This window comes from Ovis canadensis, chromosome 13 (assembly GCF_042477335.2).
Source record: "Ovis canadensis isolate MfBH-ARS-UI-01 breed Bighorn chromosome 13, ARS-UI_OviCan_v2, whole genome shotgun sequence".
NCBI classification, from domain to species: domain Eukaryota; kingdom Metazoa; phylum Chordata; class Mammalia; order Artiodactyla; family Bovidae; genus Ovis; species Ovis canadensis.
Window position 1 is genome coordinate 16,706,875 of NC_091257.1, and position 18,229 is coordinate 16,725,103.

At 38.3% G+C, this 18,229-nt stretch overlaps 1 protein-coding gene across 3 annotated transcripts in view; it reads left to right on the forward strand.

Moving 5' to 3' along the window:
* Window positions 1–18,229, forward strand: part of PLCB1 (phospholipase C beta 1) — an 877,017-nt gene that overhangs the window by 659,077 nt on the left and 199,711 nt on the right. For all 3 annotated transcript variants that reach the window (XM_069546383.1, XM_069546382.1, XM_069546384.1), the window contains one exon: window positions 15,428–15,585. In XM_069546383.1, coding sequence (XP_069402484.1) covers window positions 15,428–15,585 — 158 coding nt within the window. The remainder of the gene's footprint in view (window positions 1–15,427; window positions 15,586–18,229) is intronic.

The following is an 18,229-nucleotide window of genomic DNA, read 5'->3' on the forward strand; positions in this document are numbered from 1 at the left end:
TTAGGTTGTCTGCTCTTTCTTCTTAACATGACCCATTGATCTTTGAAGATGTCCTTGTTTCCTGGCACATAGAGGTCTTACAGACTCACCTTGTTCCTTCCTGCACCATGCATGGAATCAGACTTTTCCCTCAATAAGCCCTTGTTGCTTTTAGTGTGAAAAATATGTGTATGGGTAATGGCTCCCCACTCCAATACTCTTGCCTGGAAAATCCCATGGATGGAGGAGCCTGGAGGGCTACAGTCCATGAGGTCGCTAAGAGTCAGATACTCCTGAGTGACTTCACTTTCACTTTTCACTTTCACACATTGGAGAAGGAAATGGCAACCCACTCCAGTGTTCTTGCCTGGAGAATCCCAGCGACAGGGGAGCCTGGTAGGCTGCCATCTATGGGGTCACATAGACTCGGACACGACTGAAGCAACTTAGCAGCAGCAGCAGCGGCAACAGCAATTTGAACCCTGTGCTATGGAATGTTGTTTCTGGACCATTTCAGTGAACAAAGCAAGAATAGATACTTTTTGTTTTCTTGTGAAGGCACAAGAGTTCACTTAACCATTTCTATTCCTTCCAATTTAAATTTTTGATTCTATAGCTGTGCTTCCTTTATCAGTCTTGATTCCTTGCAAATTACGCATAATCACTCATTTGCTTTACTGGTAACACAATAATAACTGTAAGAAAATTGTTCAATATCAATGCAAACAATAAAACTACAAAATATGGTTAACTTTTTCTCAGCAGCTCTGTTTTTTTTTTCGCTGCTTTTTACTAAGTATTTCTTTTAATTTTTATTTTTACTTTATTTTACTTTACAATACTGTATTGGTTTTGCCATACATTGACATGAATCCACCACGGGTGTACATGCGATCCCAAACATGAACCCCCCTCCCACCTCCCTCCCCACAACATCCCTCTGGGTCATCCCTGTGGACCAGCACCAAGCATGCTGTATCCTGCATTGGACATAGACTGGTGATTTGATTCTTACATGATAGTATACATGTTTCAATGCCATTCTCCCAAATCATCCCACCCTCTCCCTCTCCCTCTCCCTCTGAGTCCAAAAGTCCGCTATACACATCTGTGTCTTTTTGGCTGTATTGCATACAGGGTCATCATTGCCATCTTTCTAAATTCCATATATATGTGTTAGTAGACTGTATTGGTGTTTTTCTTTCTGGCTTACTTCACTCTGTATAATCGGCTCCAGTTTCATCCATCTCAACAGAACTGATTCAAATGTATTCTTTTTAATGGCTGAGTAATACTCCATTGTGTATTATGTACCACAGCATTTTTAATCCAATTAATTTCTTCATTTGCCCTCCCTCTAATTAACTTGTTCAAGCACATATAAGGTAAAGAACTTGGCTTCTTTGTTTCAGTTGGGTTTGGGATGTTAGCATATTAATGGCCAATAGTTTTCAGAAAGTGGGTCTTTCAGCTACTAAAACAGTGAAGGGTCCACTCTATTTTTCATTGAAGAAAGAACTCCAATAGCTATCTCCAAATTTCTGAACAATGATTTCATATCACCACCATCTGATATACATGATTTCTGACCAAGTGTACCAACTCTCCCCAATTTTTAAATTTCTAGTAGTATTAGAATTCACATATTTTTAAATATTCAATTTTTAAAACTGTTACCTATGTTAGATCGTGTTTTGATCTTTAAGGTTGTTTTTAAACTTCTTCACTTTTCAGAGCCATATATTGTCAAACTAAAGTTTACATTATGTAAATTTCCATGCTTAAAACATTTTGTCCCACTACCAGTCAAAATTTCTTATTTTCCTTCTGCAGAATTAAGGAGAATTCCATATTATTAGTTTTTAAAACAGCATATAAATTCTACTATAGGATCTTGAGATTTTGACTGAAATCCTCTTTTGAGATAAAATTTGGTTTTACTTTGTATGATATTCATATGATATTATTAGTGTCCTTGTTCTAAATATAGATAAACCTCATGTAGAACTCATCTTTCAGAGATCTTTGGGTAAATATGAACATCTATAATATAGATATTCAAACTTCCAAAAGCCAATCATGAATATTATAAAATTTTAATAACATCATAGAATCCAGCTAAATGTTAAAATCAGTATCTAGAAAATGAGTTAGATTTTATACTTTACAAGCAGTTCCAGAACAAGTAGAAATATTTTCTATAGAAACATTATTTCATACAAGGTGTATTTGGTGGAAAAAGAAAAGTTTTTCTATTCACATGAGCCTTTAAAATGCTAGGCACAAAGAAAGTTTGGCACCTACTGCAGTGTTTCAAATATAGGAAAAAAGACGTACAGAGACACTCTCACTAGGGTTAAGATCAATCCTCCCCCACCCCCGTCCCAGTCATGACCACACTACTTATTTCCTTGGAACATTTTAAGAACTTATCTCCTCGGAGTATTTCCTGAAAAATGCCAGTCTAAATTCAAAGGAGAATTTCAATATTTCAAATGTTTTCTTTTGAGCATTCAAAGGAAGTGTAAAAATTAAATATACAGTATAAAAACCAATCTATTTAGCAGTACATTATTAATTATTATGTCTATTTCCCTGCTCATTATTGCCCCTTTGTTGACTATCAAGACATCCAGAAGGAAAAATAAAATTGGATCACTGAGAGAAATGCACACATAAAATAAGTAGATTTTTAATTACAATGGTCATTTTCTAGGGTTTTGGATAGACTTGGCAGTACATTAAGTAGTGACTATGGTTTAAATTATTATTTTTCCTTGAGGAATCTACCCTTATGACTCAAAACAAGATTGTTTCAGGACTGAACTGGAGAAGGCAATGGCAACCCACTCTAGTACTCTAGCCTGGAAAATCCCATGGACTGAAGAGCCTGGTAGGCTGCAGTCCATGGGGTCACTAAGAGATGGACATGGAGTGACTTCACTTTCACTTTTAACTTTCATGCACTGGAGAAGGAAATAGCAACCCACTTCACTGTTCTTGCCTGGAGAATCCCGGGGACTGGGGAGCCTGGTGGGCTGCCATCTATTGGGTTGTGTAGAGTCGGACACGACTGAATCGACTTAGCAGCAGCAGCAGCAGGACTGAACAGTGTCCATTCATTTCAACCTAAAATTTTTCAGCTTTAAGTAAATCTTTCCATACTCCAAACAGTTTGGGAGATGTTGTTGTTCAGTTGCTAAGTAATATCTGACTTTTTGAGATCCCATGGGCTGCAGCACCCGAGACTTCCTTGTCCTTCACTATCACCCTGAGTTTGCTCAAACTCATCTCCATGGAATCGGTGATGCCATCCAACCTGTCGCCCCCCTTCTCCTCCTGCTCTCAATCTTTCCCAGCATCAGAGTCCTTTTCAATGAGTCAGCTCTTTGCTCAGTTGTCCAAAGTACTGGAGCTTCAGCTTCAGCGTCAGTACTTTCAATTAATATTCAGGGTTGATTTCCTTTAGGATTGGCTGGCTGGATCTCCTTGCTGTCCAAGGGACCCTTGAGTCTTCACCAGCGCCGCAATTCAATAGCATCAATTTTTTGGTGCTCAACTTTCTTTATGGTCCAGCTCTCACATCCATACAGGACTACTGGAAGAACCATAGCTTTGACTATATGGACCTTTGTTGGCAACATGATGTCTTTTTAATACACTGTCTATATGTATCATAACTTTACTTCCAAGAAGCAAACATCTTTTCATTTCATGGCTGCAGTCACTGTCCACAGTGATTTTGAAGCAAATAAAATCTGTCACTGTTTCCACTTTACCCCCATCTCTTTGCCATAAAGTGGTGGGGCCAGATGCCATGATCTTAATTTTTGGAATGTTGAATTTCAAGCCAGCTTTTTCACTGTCCTCTTTTACCCTCATCAAGAGGCTCTTTAGTTCCTCTTCACTTTCTACCATTAGAGTGGTATCTTCTGCATATCTGAGGTTATTAATATTTCTCCCAGTAATCTTGATTCCAGCTTGTGGCAGAAAATGGCTCCATATACTCAGGAAAAGCAAAGTGATATTATCTCTGAATAATTAACATTTTTTATTCCACTTAGGAAATAAAGCATTACATTGGAGGTTTTAGCTATCAGTCTAATGAATTAAACTATCTGATTATTCAACTCCTGAGATGTATGTTCTTGACTGCAGAAAAGCTCTAAAAATATACCTATACCCTTTAAAGTAGTTTCACTCTTGTCAGAATCAGTCATTCCAACCTCAGTTGGTTGTCAGTCACTACCAACCCTGGCTTACTGTCACTCCCTCTCTTCATCTCTTCTACTCATTTAGTCCTTGGCATATGCAACCTTTAATAATTTATTTTTTCTTTAAAGAGCACATATGTCAATTGAAAAAATGTGCAAGATGGAAGTTGTCAATTAAGTTTTATTGGGGGCAAAATCAGGACGATAGCCTGGGAAACAACATTTCAGATAGCTCTGAGAAATTGCTCCAAAGAGAGAGGGAAGATAGTATTATTTATGACTTTATTGAAGATGTATGTGTGGTCAGAGGCTTATATGGAGGCTTTAACAGAGGCTTGCTGCTAGTCACAAGGAGCTCATGTCACTGTTAGACATTTTAATGGTTTTCTAGGGATGAGAAGATGTAGCAGTTGGGCTCATAAGATCTTCTCCTGAAGATATCTAACTATCTGAAGACCAGTTCTGCCAGTTTTTTCCCAGAGCATAGAGTCGTCTCCACCCTGAACTCCTTTCAGTCTGTATTGAAGGTCTACAGTGACTAGTGACCTAATTCTTATAGAGGCAGATGGCAAGCGCCAATTTTTAGTTAGCACACAGACCAATGAAAGTTGGATGATAGAATATAAAGAGTTGAGCTTAGCAAATAAACAGACCAAGTTTAATTTTGTGTTCAAGTAAATGAACTGTTCTAAACTTTAACTTCTTCATTTAGAAAATGAAAGGAAGTTGAAACAGCCATTATGTTTTGGGCGATAAGTGTGTACATGTGTGCCAAGTCGCTTCAGTCACATCTGACTCTTCATGACCTGATGGACCAAGGCTCACCTGTCCATCCCATGGGATTCTCCAACCAACATTACTGGAGTGGGTTGCCATGCCCTCCTCCAGGGGATCTTCCTAATCCAGGGATGGAACCCATGCTTCTTATGTCTCCTACACTGGTGGGTGGGTTCTTTACCACTGGTGCCACCTGATTACATAAAAGGAAACTATTACTCAGTGGTTTAAACATTTAGGAATTTATTACCTCATACAACAAGAAATCCAGAAGCAGAGTGATTGAGGGTTGATTAAATCAGGAATTGTTGGTGTTGTAAGAGACCCAGATGCTTTCCATCTTTTCATTCCTCTTACAGTTTCAAGACGGCTGTGCACCCAGGGCATCACCTCCTAAGAAATAAGCTCCATGTGTGGCCCAGGGACATCTCTGTCTTGTGGCCTTTTGTGTGAGTGAGGTTCCCCACACCCCACCCAGTAGACTTTACTTTATTTCCTACTGGATGTAGAGCAGAGTTACACCATATAGCAATGACATACAAATAGCATTAGCAGGGGCTGCAGAACGGCTATGATTGGCTGAGAAGAGTTAAGATTTACCCCAGACCTGGGAAGGAGACCCTAAATCTTATCAGAACCTAAACAGATTATTCTGATGCCAAGGAAAGAGAGAAAGAAATGGCAACCAGAAGTGTGATAGTGGGGTGAGAGTTTAAATTCTCTTACACATAAGAATGTTCTCCTTTCTTTATACAATATTTACCTCCCTTACTTACCTACCCTTACCTAAATGGTAAGGGTAAGGAATATGTCCTGTGTCATTTTTGTATCCTAAGCCGCCAGTATTTGCCTCCCATGGAGAATGTTTGAGAATATGCATAGACCCTAGCGGTGAGGCTCCTATAATCAATAAGGAATATGCTTAAAGTTGTTTTCCCACTTGCCTAAGCCACCCCATGGCAATTAGATCTATTTCAAAAGAGCTTCATGGTGATAAACCATAATGGAAAAGAATGTAATGAAGTATATACATACACATTGTGTGTGTGTGTGCATAACTGAATCACTTTGCTGTACCATTAACATGGCACGATAAATCAACTATACTTCAATTTAAGTATAAGTTGGCAGATAGATAATATGGAAGAGAGAGATCACATCAAACCAATAGTCCTAGAGAGGGTCAGGATGAACAACACTTCCTCTGTATTTTGAATATTTTCCTCAAGTATAGCTGTTGGTTTCACAGAATTTAAAGCAAGGAGAAATGGTCCCATCTCCATTTTTTGAAGGAGACAGTGTTTACTGAAGAAAGCCACTGAATTAACAAATGCATCACATTCTATAACCTTCTTCCCCGGAGGTTGAAGAGAAGACAATAAATAATAGTAAATATAAATATAGGCAATCAATCATCAAAGTCCACAAGATGAGAAATTTCTCAGAAGACTGTCAATGGAGGAATTGTTATTTTCAATTTTTGGTCTCTTCCATCTATGGATGCCTTGGATAATCTGAGAGAAAGCTCAAGTGAATGGAACCAGCTGCCCAAAATTAATGCAGTCAAGTGAGAAGTTGCAGAGCTATGTCTCCGGGTGGTATTATGAATTAATCTAAGATAGAGTTTCAGCTCCAAAGTTCAATCATGGGCTTGGAATGTACTCCAAAATATGTTCACAGCCAGGCAGAGATGATGTCAGATACTAGTTTCAGAAACAACAAAGGTTGAGTGACTCATGACGTATCATTAATCCTAAACCACAGCAATCCCCTGGCCCCAGAAGGTCAATTTATTGGATCTAATCAAATGAAAATATAATAAGTGGATGGAATATAATAATGAGGAGTTACAAATTTTAGAGAAGAACAATAAACCAGCTTTGAGGCTTTAAGTAGAAATGGAGTAGGGGAGAATATCAGTAATGATTCATATATTTGGAAAAAAGCTCCATAAATGAGGGAAAACATGGAGAACCAAATATGCATTCCAAGCAATAAGACAACTATGGATAAATGTATGGTTCTTAATGCTTCCTTTGAGAGGTTTCCATTACAAATACAAATTGTTCATTTTGAGAATGAACCAAATTACCTTAGAGAAATTTTGGGAGTCTTAGATATTGAACAGTAAACACCACACAGACACACACACTCACACACAAACAAACACATATATACTCTCCCCCTTCCCTTTCTTTGTTTTGATTTGTTTTACTTTTCAGAATCTTTTTGTCTCACAAACTTAACTCCATGCCTTACCATGTCTTTCAAAATATTAGCTGATCAACATTCAAAAAGTATATCAAATCCCTTCTATTTGAATGATAAAAATATATAGGACATTTCACCCCAAAACAATGAATTTCACCTTTTTCTCAAGCGCGCATGGAACCTTCTCCAGGATAGATCACATCCTGGGCCATAAATCTAGCCTTGGTAAATTCAAAAAAATTGAAATCATTCCAAGCATCTTTTCTGACCATAATGCAGTAAGATTAGATCTCAATTACAGGAGAAAAACTGTTAAAAATTCCAACATATGGAGGCTGAACAACACGCTTCTGAATAACCAACAAATCACAGAAGAAATCAAAAAAGAAATCAAAATATGCATAGAAATGAATGAAAATGAAAACACAACAACCTAAAACCTGTGGAACACTGTAAAAGTAGTGCTAAGGGGAAAGTTCATAGCAATACAGGCATACCTCAAGAAACAAGAAAAAAGTCAAATAAATAACCTAACTCTACACCTAAAGCAACTAGAAAAGGAAGAAATGAAGAACCCCAGGGTTAGCAGAAGGAAAGAAATCTTTAAAAAAAAATAGGGCAGAAATAAATGCAAAAGAAACAAAAGAGACCATAGCAAAAATCAACAAAGCCAAAAGCTGGTTCTTTGAAAGGATAAATCAAATTGACAAACCATTAGCTAGACTCATCAAGAAACAAAAGAAGAAAAATCAAATCAATAAAATTAGAAATGAAAATGGAGAGATCACAACAGACAAAGAAATACAAAGCATCATAAGAGACTACTATCAGCAATTATATGCCAATAAAATAGACAACGTGGAAAAAATGGACAAATTCTTAGAAAAGTACAGTTTTCCAAAACTGAACCAGGGAGAAATAGAAAATCTTAACAGACCCATCACAAACACAGAAATTGAAACTGTAATCAGAAATCTTCCAGCAAACAAAAGCCCAGGTCCAGACGGCTTCATAGCTGAATTCTACCAAATATTTCGAGAAGAGCTAACACCTATCCTACTCAAACTCTTCCAGAAAATTGCAGAGGAAGGTAAACTTCCAAACTCATTCTATGAGGCCACCATCACCCTAATACCAAAACCTGACAAAAATGCCACCAAAAAAAAAAAAGAAGAAGAAAGAAAGAAAGAAATCTACAGGCCAATATTACTGATGAACATAGATGCAAAAATCCTTAACAAAATTCTAACAATCAGTGAAGTCGCTTAGTCGTGTCTGACTCTTTGCGACCCATGGACGGTAGCCCACCAAGCTCCTCCATCCATAGGATTCTCCAGGCAAGAATACTGGAGTGGGTTGCCATTTCCTTCTCCAATCAGAATCCAACAACACATTAAAAAGATCATACACCATGACCAAGTGGGCTTTATCCCAGGGATGCAAGGATTCTTCAATATCTGCAAATCAATCAATGTAATACACCACACTGACAATAAAAGACATATGATTATCTCAATAGATGCAGAGAAAGCCTTTGACAGAATTCAAAATCCACTTATGATAAAAACTCTCCAGAAAGTAGGAATAGAAGGAACATGCCTCAACATATTAAAAGCTATATATGACAAACCCACAGCAAACATTATCCTCAATGGTGAAAAATTGAAAGCATTTCCCCTAAAGTCAGGAAGAAGACAAGGGTGCCCACTTTCACCACTACTATTAAACATAGTTTTGGAAGTTTTGGCCACAGCAATCAGAGCAGAAAAAGAAATAAAAGGAATCCAATTTGGAAAAGAAGAAGTAAAACTCACACTGTTTGCAGATGACATGATCCTCTACATAGAAAACCCTAAAGACTCCACCGGAAAATTACTAGAGCTAATCAATGAATATAGTAAAGTTGCAGGATATAAAATCAACACACAGAAATCCCCTGCATTCCTATACACTAATAATGAGAAAATAGAAAGAGAAATTAAGGAAACAATCCCATTCACCATTTGAATGAAAAGAATAAAATACTTAGGAATATATCTACCTAAAGAAACTAAAGAGCTGTATATAGAAAACTATAAAACATTGGTGAAAGAAATCAGAGGACACTAATAGATGGAGAAATATACCATGTTCATGGATCAGAAGAATCAATATAGTGAAAATGAGTATACTACACAAAGCAATCTATAGATTCAATCCAATCCCTATGAAGCTACCAACGGTATTTTTCAGAGAACTAGAAGATATTCACAATTTGTATGGAAATACAAAAAACCTCGAATAGCCAAAGCAATCTTGAGAAAGAAGAATGGAACTGGAGGAATCAACCTGCCTGACTTCAGGCTCTACTACAAAGCCACAGTCATCAAGACAGTATGGTACTGGCACAAAGACAGCAATATAAATCAATGGAACAAAATAGAAAGCCCAGAGATAAACCCATGCACCTATGGACACCTTATCTTTGCAAAGGAGGCAAGAATATACAATGGATAAAAGACAATCTCTTTAACAAGTGGTGCTGGGAAAACTGGTCAACCGCTTGTAAAAGAATGAAACTAGATCACTTTCTAACACCATACACAAAAATAAAATGGATTAAAGATCTAAATGTAAGACCAGAAACTATAAAACTCCTAGAGGAGAACATAGGCAAAACACTCTCCAACATAAATCACAGCAGGATCCTCTATGACCCACCTCCCAAAATATTGGAAATAAAGGAAAAATAAACAAATGAGACCTAATTAAAATTAAAAGCTTCTGCACAATAAAGGAAACTAGAAGCAAGGTGAAAAGACAGCCTTCAGAATGGGAGAAAATAATAGCAAATGAAGCAACTGACAAACAACTAATCTCAAAAATGTACAAGCAACTCCTGCAGCTCAATTCCAGGAAAATAAACGACCCAATCAAAAAATGGGCCAAAGAACTAAACAGACATTTCTCCAAAGAAGACATGCAGATGGCTAACAAACACATGAAAAGATGCTCAACATCACTCATTATCAGAGAAGTGCAAATCAAAACCACAATGAGGTACCATCTCACTCCAGTCAGAATGGCTGCTATCAAAAAGTCTACAAGCAATAAATGCTGGAGAGGGTGTGGAGAAAAGGGAACCCTCTTACACTGTTGGTGGGAATGCAAACTAGTACAGCCACTGTGGAGAACAGTGTGGAGATTCCTTTAAAAACTGGAAATAGAACTGCCTTATGACCCAGCAATCCCACTGCTGGGCATCCACACTGAGGAAACCAGAATTTAAAGAGACACGTGTACCCCAATGTTCATCACAGCACTATTTATAATAGCCAGGACATGGAAGCAACCTAGATGTCCCTCAGCAGATGAATGGATAAGAAAGCTGTGGTACATATACACAATGGAGTATTACTCAGCCATTAAAAAGAATACATTTGAATCCGTTCTAATGAGGTGGATGAAACTGGAGCCGATTATACAGAGTGAAGCAAGCCAGAAAAAAAAAAAAAACACCAATACAGTATACTAATGCATATATATGGAATTTTAAAAGATGGTAATGATAACCCTGTATGCGAGATAGCAAAAGAGACACAGATGTATAGAACAGTCTTTTGGACTCTGTGGGAGAGGGAGAAGGTGGGATGATTTGGGAGAATGGCATTGAAACATGTGTAATATCATATAAGAAACGAATCACTAGTCTAGGTTTGATGCAGGATACAGGATGCTTGGGGCTGGTGCACTGGGATGACCCAGAGGGGCGGTATGGGGAGGGAGGTGGGAAAGAGGTTCAGGATTGGGAACACGTGTATACCTGTGGAGGATTCATGTTGATGTATGGCAAAAGCAATACTATATTGTGAAGTAAAAAAAAAAAAAGAGAGAGAGAATGTGTCTAAGATATGGTAACTTTTTCAAATTATCAATGAACTGCACTTGATAAGGCACAAGTAATACTTAATTGAAAATCTACTGAGTATAGTTTTCATTGTTAAGGAGATAATAACTCAGGTAATTAAAATGCTTAATATCCATTTAAAAATATATGCAGCAAGCAAATTAAAAAAAAACTTTTGGAAACACTTTGAATCTTTTATGACAAACACTCTGCTGTCGGTTAAGTAAGATATACCTTCAGTGTGAAACCATGCAACTCAGGTTGGAATTTGAGCCCACGGTCTTTTAACTGAGATCACACACCTGGTCTCAAGACTTAATGAAGTTCTGGTTCTTGATGTCTCATTGTAGAAAGAATTCAGTGAGAGACAAAGTGATAGGTAAGAAGTGGACTTATTTAGAGAGAATTACACTCCACAGACAGAGTGTAGACCATCTCAGAAGGCAAGAGCAGCCCTAAAATATAGTGTGGTTAATTTTTGTGGGCTGAGTAATTTCATGGGCTAATGAGTGGTAAGATTATTCCAACTTTTTGGGAGAAAGGGCAGAGATTTCCAGAAATTGAGCCACTGCCCAACTTTTTGATGGTCAACCTTGGATTATATCATGCAGAATGCCAGGCTGGATGAAACACAAGCTGGAATCAAGATTGTGGAGAGAAATATCAACAACCTCGAATATGCAGATGACAACATGCCTATGGCAGAAAGGGAAAAGGAACTAAAGAGCCTCTTAATGAAAGTGAAAGAAGAGAGTGAAAAAGCTGGCTTAAAAATCAACATTCAAGAAAAGAAGATCATGGATCTGGTCCCATAACTTCATGGCAAATAGATGGGGGAACAATGGAAATAGTGAGAAGCTGTATTTTCTTTGGCTCCAAAATTACTGTGGATGGTTACTGCAGCCATGAAATGAAAAGACACGTGCTCCTTGGAAGAAAAGCTATGGTGGTCCAATGGTTAACAATAGGCCTGCCAATGCAGGGGAAATGGGTTTGATCCTTGGTCCAGGAGGATCCCACATGCCATGGAGCAACTAAGCCCCAACCACTGAACTCATTCTCTAGAGCCTGTGCTCTGCAACAAGACAACCAATGAGAAGGCTGTGCACCACAACTAGAGAGTAGGCCCCCCCAACCACAACTAAAGAATGACAACACACAGCATCGAAGACCCGTGCAGCCAAATATATATATATATTTTAAAGCAGAGACATAACTTTGCTGACAAAGGTCTGTATAGTTCAAGCTATGGTTTTTCTAGTAGTCATGTAAGGATGTAAGAGTTGGACCATAAAGAAGGCTGAATGCAGAAGAATTGACACTTTCAAACTATGGTGTTGGAGGAGACTCTTGAGAGTCCCTTGGACTGCAAGGAGATCCTAAAGAAAATCAATCTTGGATGTTCACTGGAAGGGCTGATGCTGAAACTCCAATACTTTGGCCACCTGATATAAGGAGCTGACTCACTGGAAAAGACCCTGATGCTGGGAAAGATTAAAGACAGGATGAGAACGTGACCACAGAGGACAAGATGGTTGGGTGGCATCACCAACTCAAAGGACATGAGTTTGAGCAAATTCCGGGAGATGGTGTAGGACAGAGAAACCTGGTGTGCTGCAGTCCATGGGGTCACAAACAGTCGGACATGACTGAGTGACTGAACATCTACTTGGAGCTGTCATGGTGCCTGTGGGTGTCATTTAACTTGCTGATGTGTTACAACGAGTGTATTCTGAGGTTTGAGGTATAGTGGAAGTGGACTTGTCTACCATTTTGGACGTGAACTGGTTCTAATCAGTTTATGTCATGTCCTTGGGCAATGTCACTCTTCTAAAGGTGGTTTCCCACCAACAACTTCCTTACCGAAGTTAGTAACACTTAACAAAATATTAATGAAATTGCACATTATGTAACAGTATTGGATATAGTCAGTAATATACTTAAAGAATATCCTAGGTAGTACACAAGAAAATCTGCTCTACTGTTGAATAGCTGTGCAATTGTCTGCAGGAGCTAGCATTTTTAATGAGTCAACCTGATTAATTATTTGAATTCTTCACTTTAGCTAAAGTAGCCCTCCTTAAGTTTAACATGTAAATGAACATCAGTTCTCCTTCACTCCCACTCTCCCTTTTTGTTTAGGCAGAAAGGCTTTATTACAACAAACTTTGAAGCTATTATAAATAGCAAATTAATTATCTAGCATCAGAAACTTTCTAGGTTATTTTGTCAGCATTTCTGCTTTTGCAAATATTTGTGTATTTAAAATGCTTTATTTTTTCCAGTAAAGAAAAGAGATTTTGCAAACCTACTTAATCAGCCTTTCCATGCATGAGGGCTCTATAGAACTGAAAAATGTCACCCTATTGCGATGCTGATACTGGATGTTGTGAGATGCATATAAAACTAAAATTAAGCCAATAGGTTTAATCCCATTTTCTCTGTCCTGTGTGTCTCCACTGAGTAGATCTTGTCCATTTCAAAATCATTTTGACAGTTTTCATTGAGTTATCAGTTTTAAATTACTGCTGAAAAAATGGAGGCATATAGAAGATAACTCACAGGAAATCTTTAATGTGGAAAGCCAAAAACTTCCATTTTTGTGTTGATGGTATTGGGCTTGCCTCAAAACTTATTTATTATTAATCTTTAAAAAATTTTATCAAAGAAATTTCCTGGTAATCCAATGGTTAGGACCTGGAGCTATAACTGCCATGAACCAAGTTCAAGGCCTGGTCAGGGAACCAAGATTCTGCAATCTGCAAGGTGCAATCATAAATAAATAAATAATTTATCAAGAAATTACAACCTTCCATTGACTTCTTAAGTGAAACAGAAATAGTTGGGCTTCTACTCCTGCCCACAGATTTCTCAAGTGCTTGTGACTACAATTCATATCACTTTACTACAGAATTTCAGTTCTGCTTCAAAGGGTTTTTAATTTTGGTAAATTTTGTCTATTGTCTTTCTTTGCTATTTGTACTTTTGGTGTCATATCTATGAAACAATTGCCTAAGTCACAAAAATTTACCTCTACATTCTCTGTTTAGAGTTTTATAATTTTAGCCCATACAGTTAAGTGCTTCATTGATTGTGTGTGTGTGTGTGTTCTGTGTATGATGTAATAGGAATCCAACTTCACTGTTTTCCATATGGCAATCCAGCTGTCCTAGCACCATTTCTTAAAAAGATGACTTTCTGCAGTGAATTGTTTTAGAACCCTAGCTATCAGTCAGTTTAACATAATTGTGAGGGCTTATCTCTGGAGTCTCAATTTTATTCCATTGACTTATGTGTCTAATCTTATGCCAGTACCACTCTGCCTTGATAATTGGAGTTTGTAGTTAAGTTTGAAGCTGGGAAGTCTTCCAACTTCGTCCTTATTTTTTACAATCATTTTTGCTATTCTGGGTCCTTTAAATTTCCATATGCATTTTGGGATCAATTTGTACAAAAAAGACAGATATGATTTTTATGGGAATTGAATTTGTAAATCAACTTGAGACGTAGTGCCACCTTAACAATTTTAAGTCTTGAACATGGGATGTCTTTCCATTTACCTGCTGCTGCTGCTAAGTCGCTTCAGTCATGTCCGGCTCTGTGCAACCCCATAGACAGCAGCCCACCAGGCTCTCCCGTCCCTGGGCTTCTCCAGGCAGGAACACTGGAGTGGGCTGCCACAGTAACTTAGGTCTTGTTTAATTTTGTTAGTGTCTTATAGACTATAAATTTTACACTTCATTTGTCAAATTTAAATTTATTTCTACAAAGTTATTTCCATTTTGCAAAGATAATGTTTAGCTATGCTAAGTATTTGTGCCTTGGACAAAAATGACAGAAGGTTTGACTTGTATAATACAATAGCCTGTCAATAATACTTATGCATAGGGAGGGTCAGAATGACAAGACTGAGTTTTAAAGTTATAATCCTGATCTTCCACTTACCAGCTTTGGGAACTTGGATAAATAAAATGTTCTATGCCATTTTTATTATCTGAAAATAAGCATTTAATAACAAAGATAGTTATATTGGGCAGATTTTTGTGAAGATTGAATGTAGTGATATATATATAAAGTTCAAAGAATTATAACTGGCACATGGTTAGCAGTTAATAAACATGAGTTGCTGTTATTGTTACATATCCTTCTAGTCTCTCTTCTCCAAACCACTGCTAGGGGGCCCCAGTTCCATTTGGGATTATGTTACTACCTTCTGGTATGTTGAGACAGAAGAAAGGCTGAGAACTACTCAAGGTCTTGAACTCTTTGTTTTCCCATTGTTGAAGATCTCTTCTAGGAAACCATCAGTGTGTTCCTTGCTTTGTATGAGTCTGACATTCATTTTATTGACATTTTACAGCTGGCCAGCTGGCTGGAAACTCCTCCGTTGAGATGTATCGCCAAGTGCTCCTGTCTGGTTGTCGCTGTGTGGAGCTGGACTGCTGGAAGGGACGAACTGCAGAAGAGGAGCCCGTCATCACCCATGGGTTCACCATGACCACAGAAATATCCTTCAAGGTAGAGTTAATATTACTAAGAGGAGAAGCTAGAGAGACCTGACCCCCTTTTTTGGTAAAATCTGCTTCAGCAGGTTTAGCAGTATAAGGGTCACAGTTAAGTCCATAGGCTATTAATCATATTTGCAATTTCTGAGGCTAAAATTTAGCAGTTTTTACATGAGTGATTGGCATCAGATGAACTGGTCACCAAAATCTAAGGAAACTGTCTTATAAAAGGTAATATCAATTTACTTGCCTATTTAGCATATTCTCTTTTTTTAATTGTATTTTGTCATTGTGAAATACAACATATATAAAGAATGTGCTGTGCTAAGTTGCTTCAGCCATATCTGACTCTTTGCAACTCCATGGACTGTAGCCCACCAGGCTTCTCTGTCCGTGGGATTCTCCAGGAAAGAATACTGGAGTGGGCTGCCTTCTCCTCACTGGGAGCATTGGGAGGAAAAGTTTCCAGTTCCCAGCTTTTAGCCCTGGAACACTTGGGATGTGATAAAATGAACATCTATAATTTGAGAGGGAAACAAAAAGAACCAAGATTTTCAAGGGCCAGCCAGGATTCAGTTTAGACAAGTGGATTTCCTGATATTTTACTTAACAGCAATATATGTATATATATATATATATATATATATATATATATATATATATATATATATATATATAATGTTCAGAAGGAATATTTACACCTTAAAATGTATTTACTGTTATGAAATTGACTTTTCTTGATTTCTTTTTTGTTTGTTTTTTTATTTTATTTTATTTTTTATTTTTTTTTCAATGTCACAAAAGGTTATTTTTTATTTTTATTTTTTAATTTTAATATCTTTAATTCTTACATGCGTTCCCAAACATGAACCCCCCTCCCACCTCCCTCCCCATAACATCTCTCTGGGTCATCCCCATGCACCAGCCCCAAGCATGCTGCAACCTGCGTCAGACATAGACTGGCGATTCAATTCTTACATGATAGTATACATGTTAGAATGTCATTCTCCCGAATCATCCCACCCTCTCCCTCTCCCTCTGAGTCCAAAGGTCCGTTATACACATCTGTGTCTCTTTCCCTGTCTTGCATACAGGGTCGTCATTGCCATCTTCCTAAATTCCATATATATGTGTTAGTATACTGTATTGGTGTTTTTCTTTCTGGCTTACTTCACTCTGTATAATCGGCTCCAGTTTCATCCATCTCATCAGAACTGATTCAAATGAATTCTTTTTTACGGCTGAGTAATACTGCATTGTGTATATGTACCACAGCTTTCTTATCCATTCATCTGCTGATGGACATCTAGGTTGTTTCCATGTCCTGGCTATTATAAACAGTGCTGCGATGAACATTGGGGTACATGTGTCTCTTTCAATTCTGGTTTCCTCGGTGTGTATGCCCAGCAGTGGGATTGCTGGGTCATAAGGTAGTTCTATTTGCAATTTTTTAAGGAATCTCCACACTGTTCTCCATAGTGGCTGTATTAGTTTGCATTCCCACCAACAGTGTAGGAGGGTTCCCTTTTCTCCACATCCTCTCCAGCATTTATTGCTTGCAGATTTTTGGATCGCAGCCATTCTGACTGGTGTGAAGTGGTACCTCATTGTGGTTTTGATTTGCATTTCTCTAATAATGAGTGATGTTGAGCATCTTTTCGACTTTTCATGATTTCTGAAACTTCAGTTCAGCCGCTCAGGTGTGTCCGACTCTTTGCGACCCCATGGACTGCAGCAGACCAAGCTTCCCTGTCCATCACCAACTCCTGGAACTTGCTCAAACTCATGTCCATTTAGTCGGTGATGCCATCCAACCATCTCATCCTCTGTCGTCCCCTTCTCCTGCCTTCAGTCTTTCCCAGCATCAGGGTCTTTTCCAATGAGTCAGTTCTTCACATTAGGTAGCCAAAGTATTCTGAAACTTCAGTTCAGTTCAGTTCAGTTCATTTCAGCCGCTCAGTCGTGTCCGACTCTTTGCGACCCCATGAATCGCAGCACACCAGGCCTCCCTGTCCATCACCAACTCCCAGAGTTCACTCAGACTCACGTCCATCAAGTCAGTGATGCTATCCAGCCATCTCATCCTCTGTCATCCCCTTCTCCTCCTGCCCCTAATCCCTCCCAGCATCAGAGTCTTTTCCAATGAGTCAACTGTTCGCATTAGGTGGCCAAAGTACTGGAGTTTCAGCTTCAGCATCATTCCTTCCAAAGAAATCCCAGGGCTGATCTCCTTCAGAATGGACTGGTTGATCTCCTTGCAGTCCAAGGGACTCTCAAGAGTCTTCTCCAACACCACAGTTCAAAAGCATCAATTCTTCGGTGCTCAGCTTTCTTCACAGTCCAATGCTCACATCCACACATGACCACTGGAAAAACCATAGCCTTGACTAGATGGACTTTTGTTGGCAAAGTAATGTCTCTGCTTTTGAATATGCTATCTAGGTTGGTCATAACTTTTCTTCCAAGGAGTAAGCGTCTTTTAATTTCATGGCTGCAGTCACCATCTGCAGTGATTTTGGAGCTCTCCAAAAATAAAGTCTGACACTTGTTTCCACTGCTTTCCCATCTATTTCCCATGAAGTGATGGGACCAGATGCCATGATCTTCGTTTTCTGAATGTTGAGCTTTAAGCCTACTTTTTCACTCTCCTCTTTCAC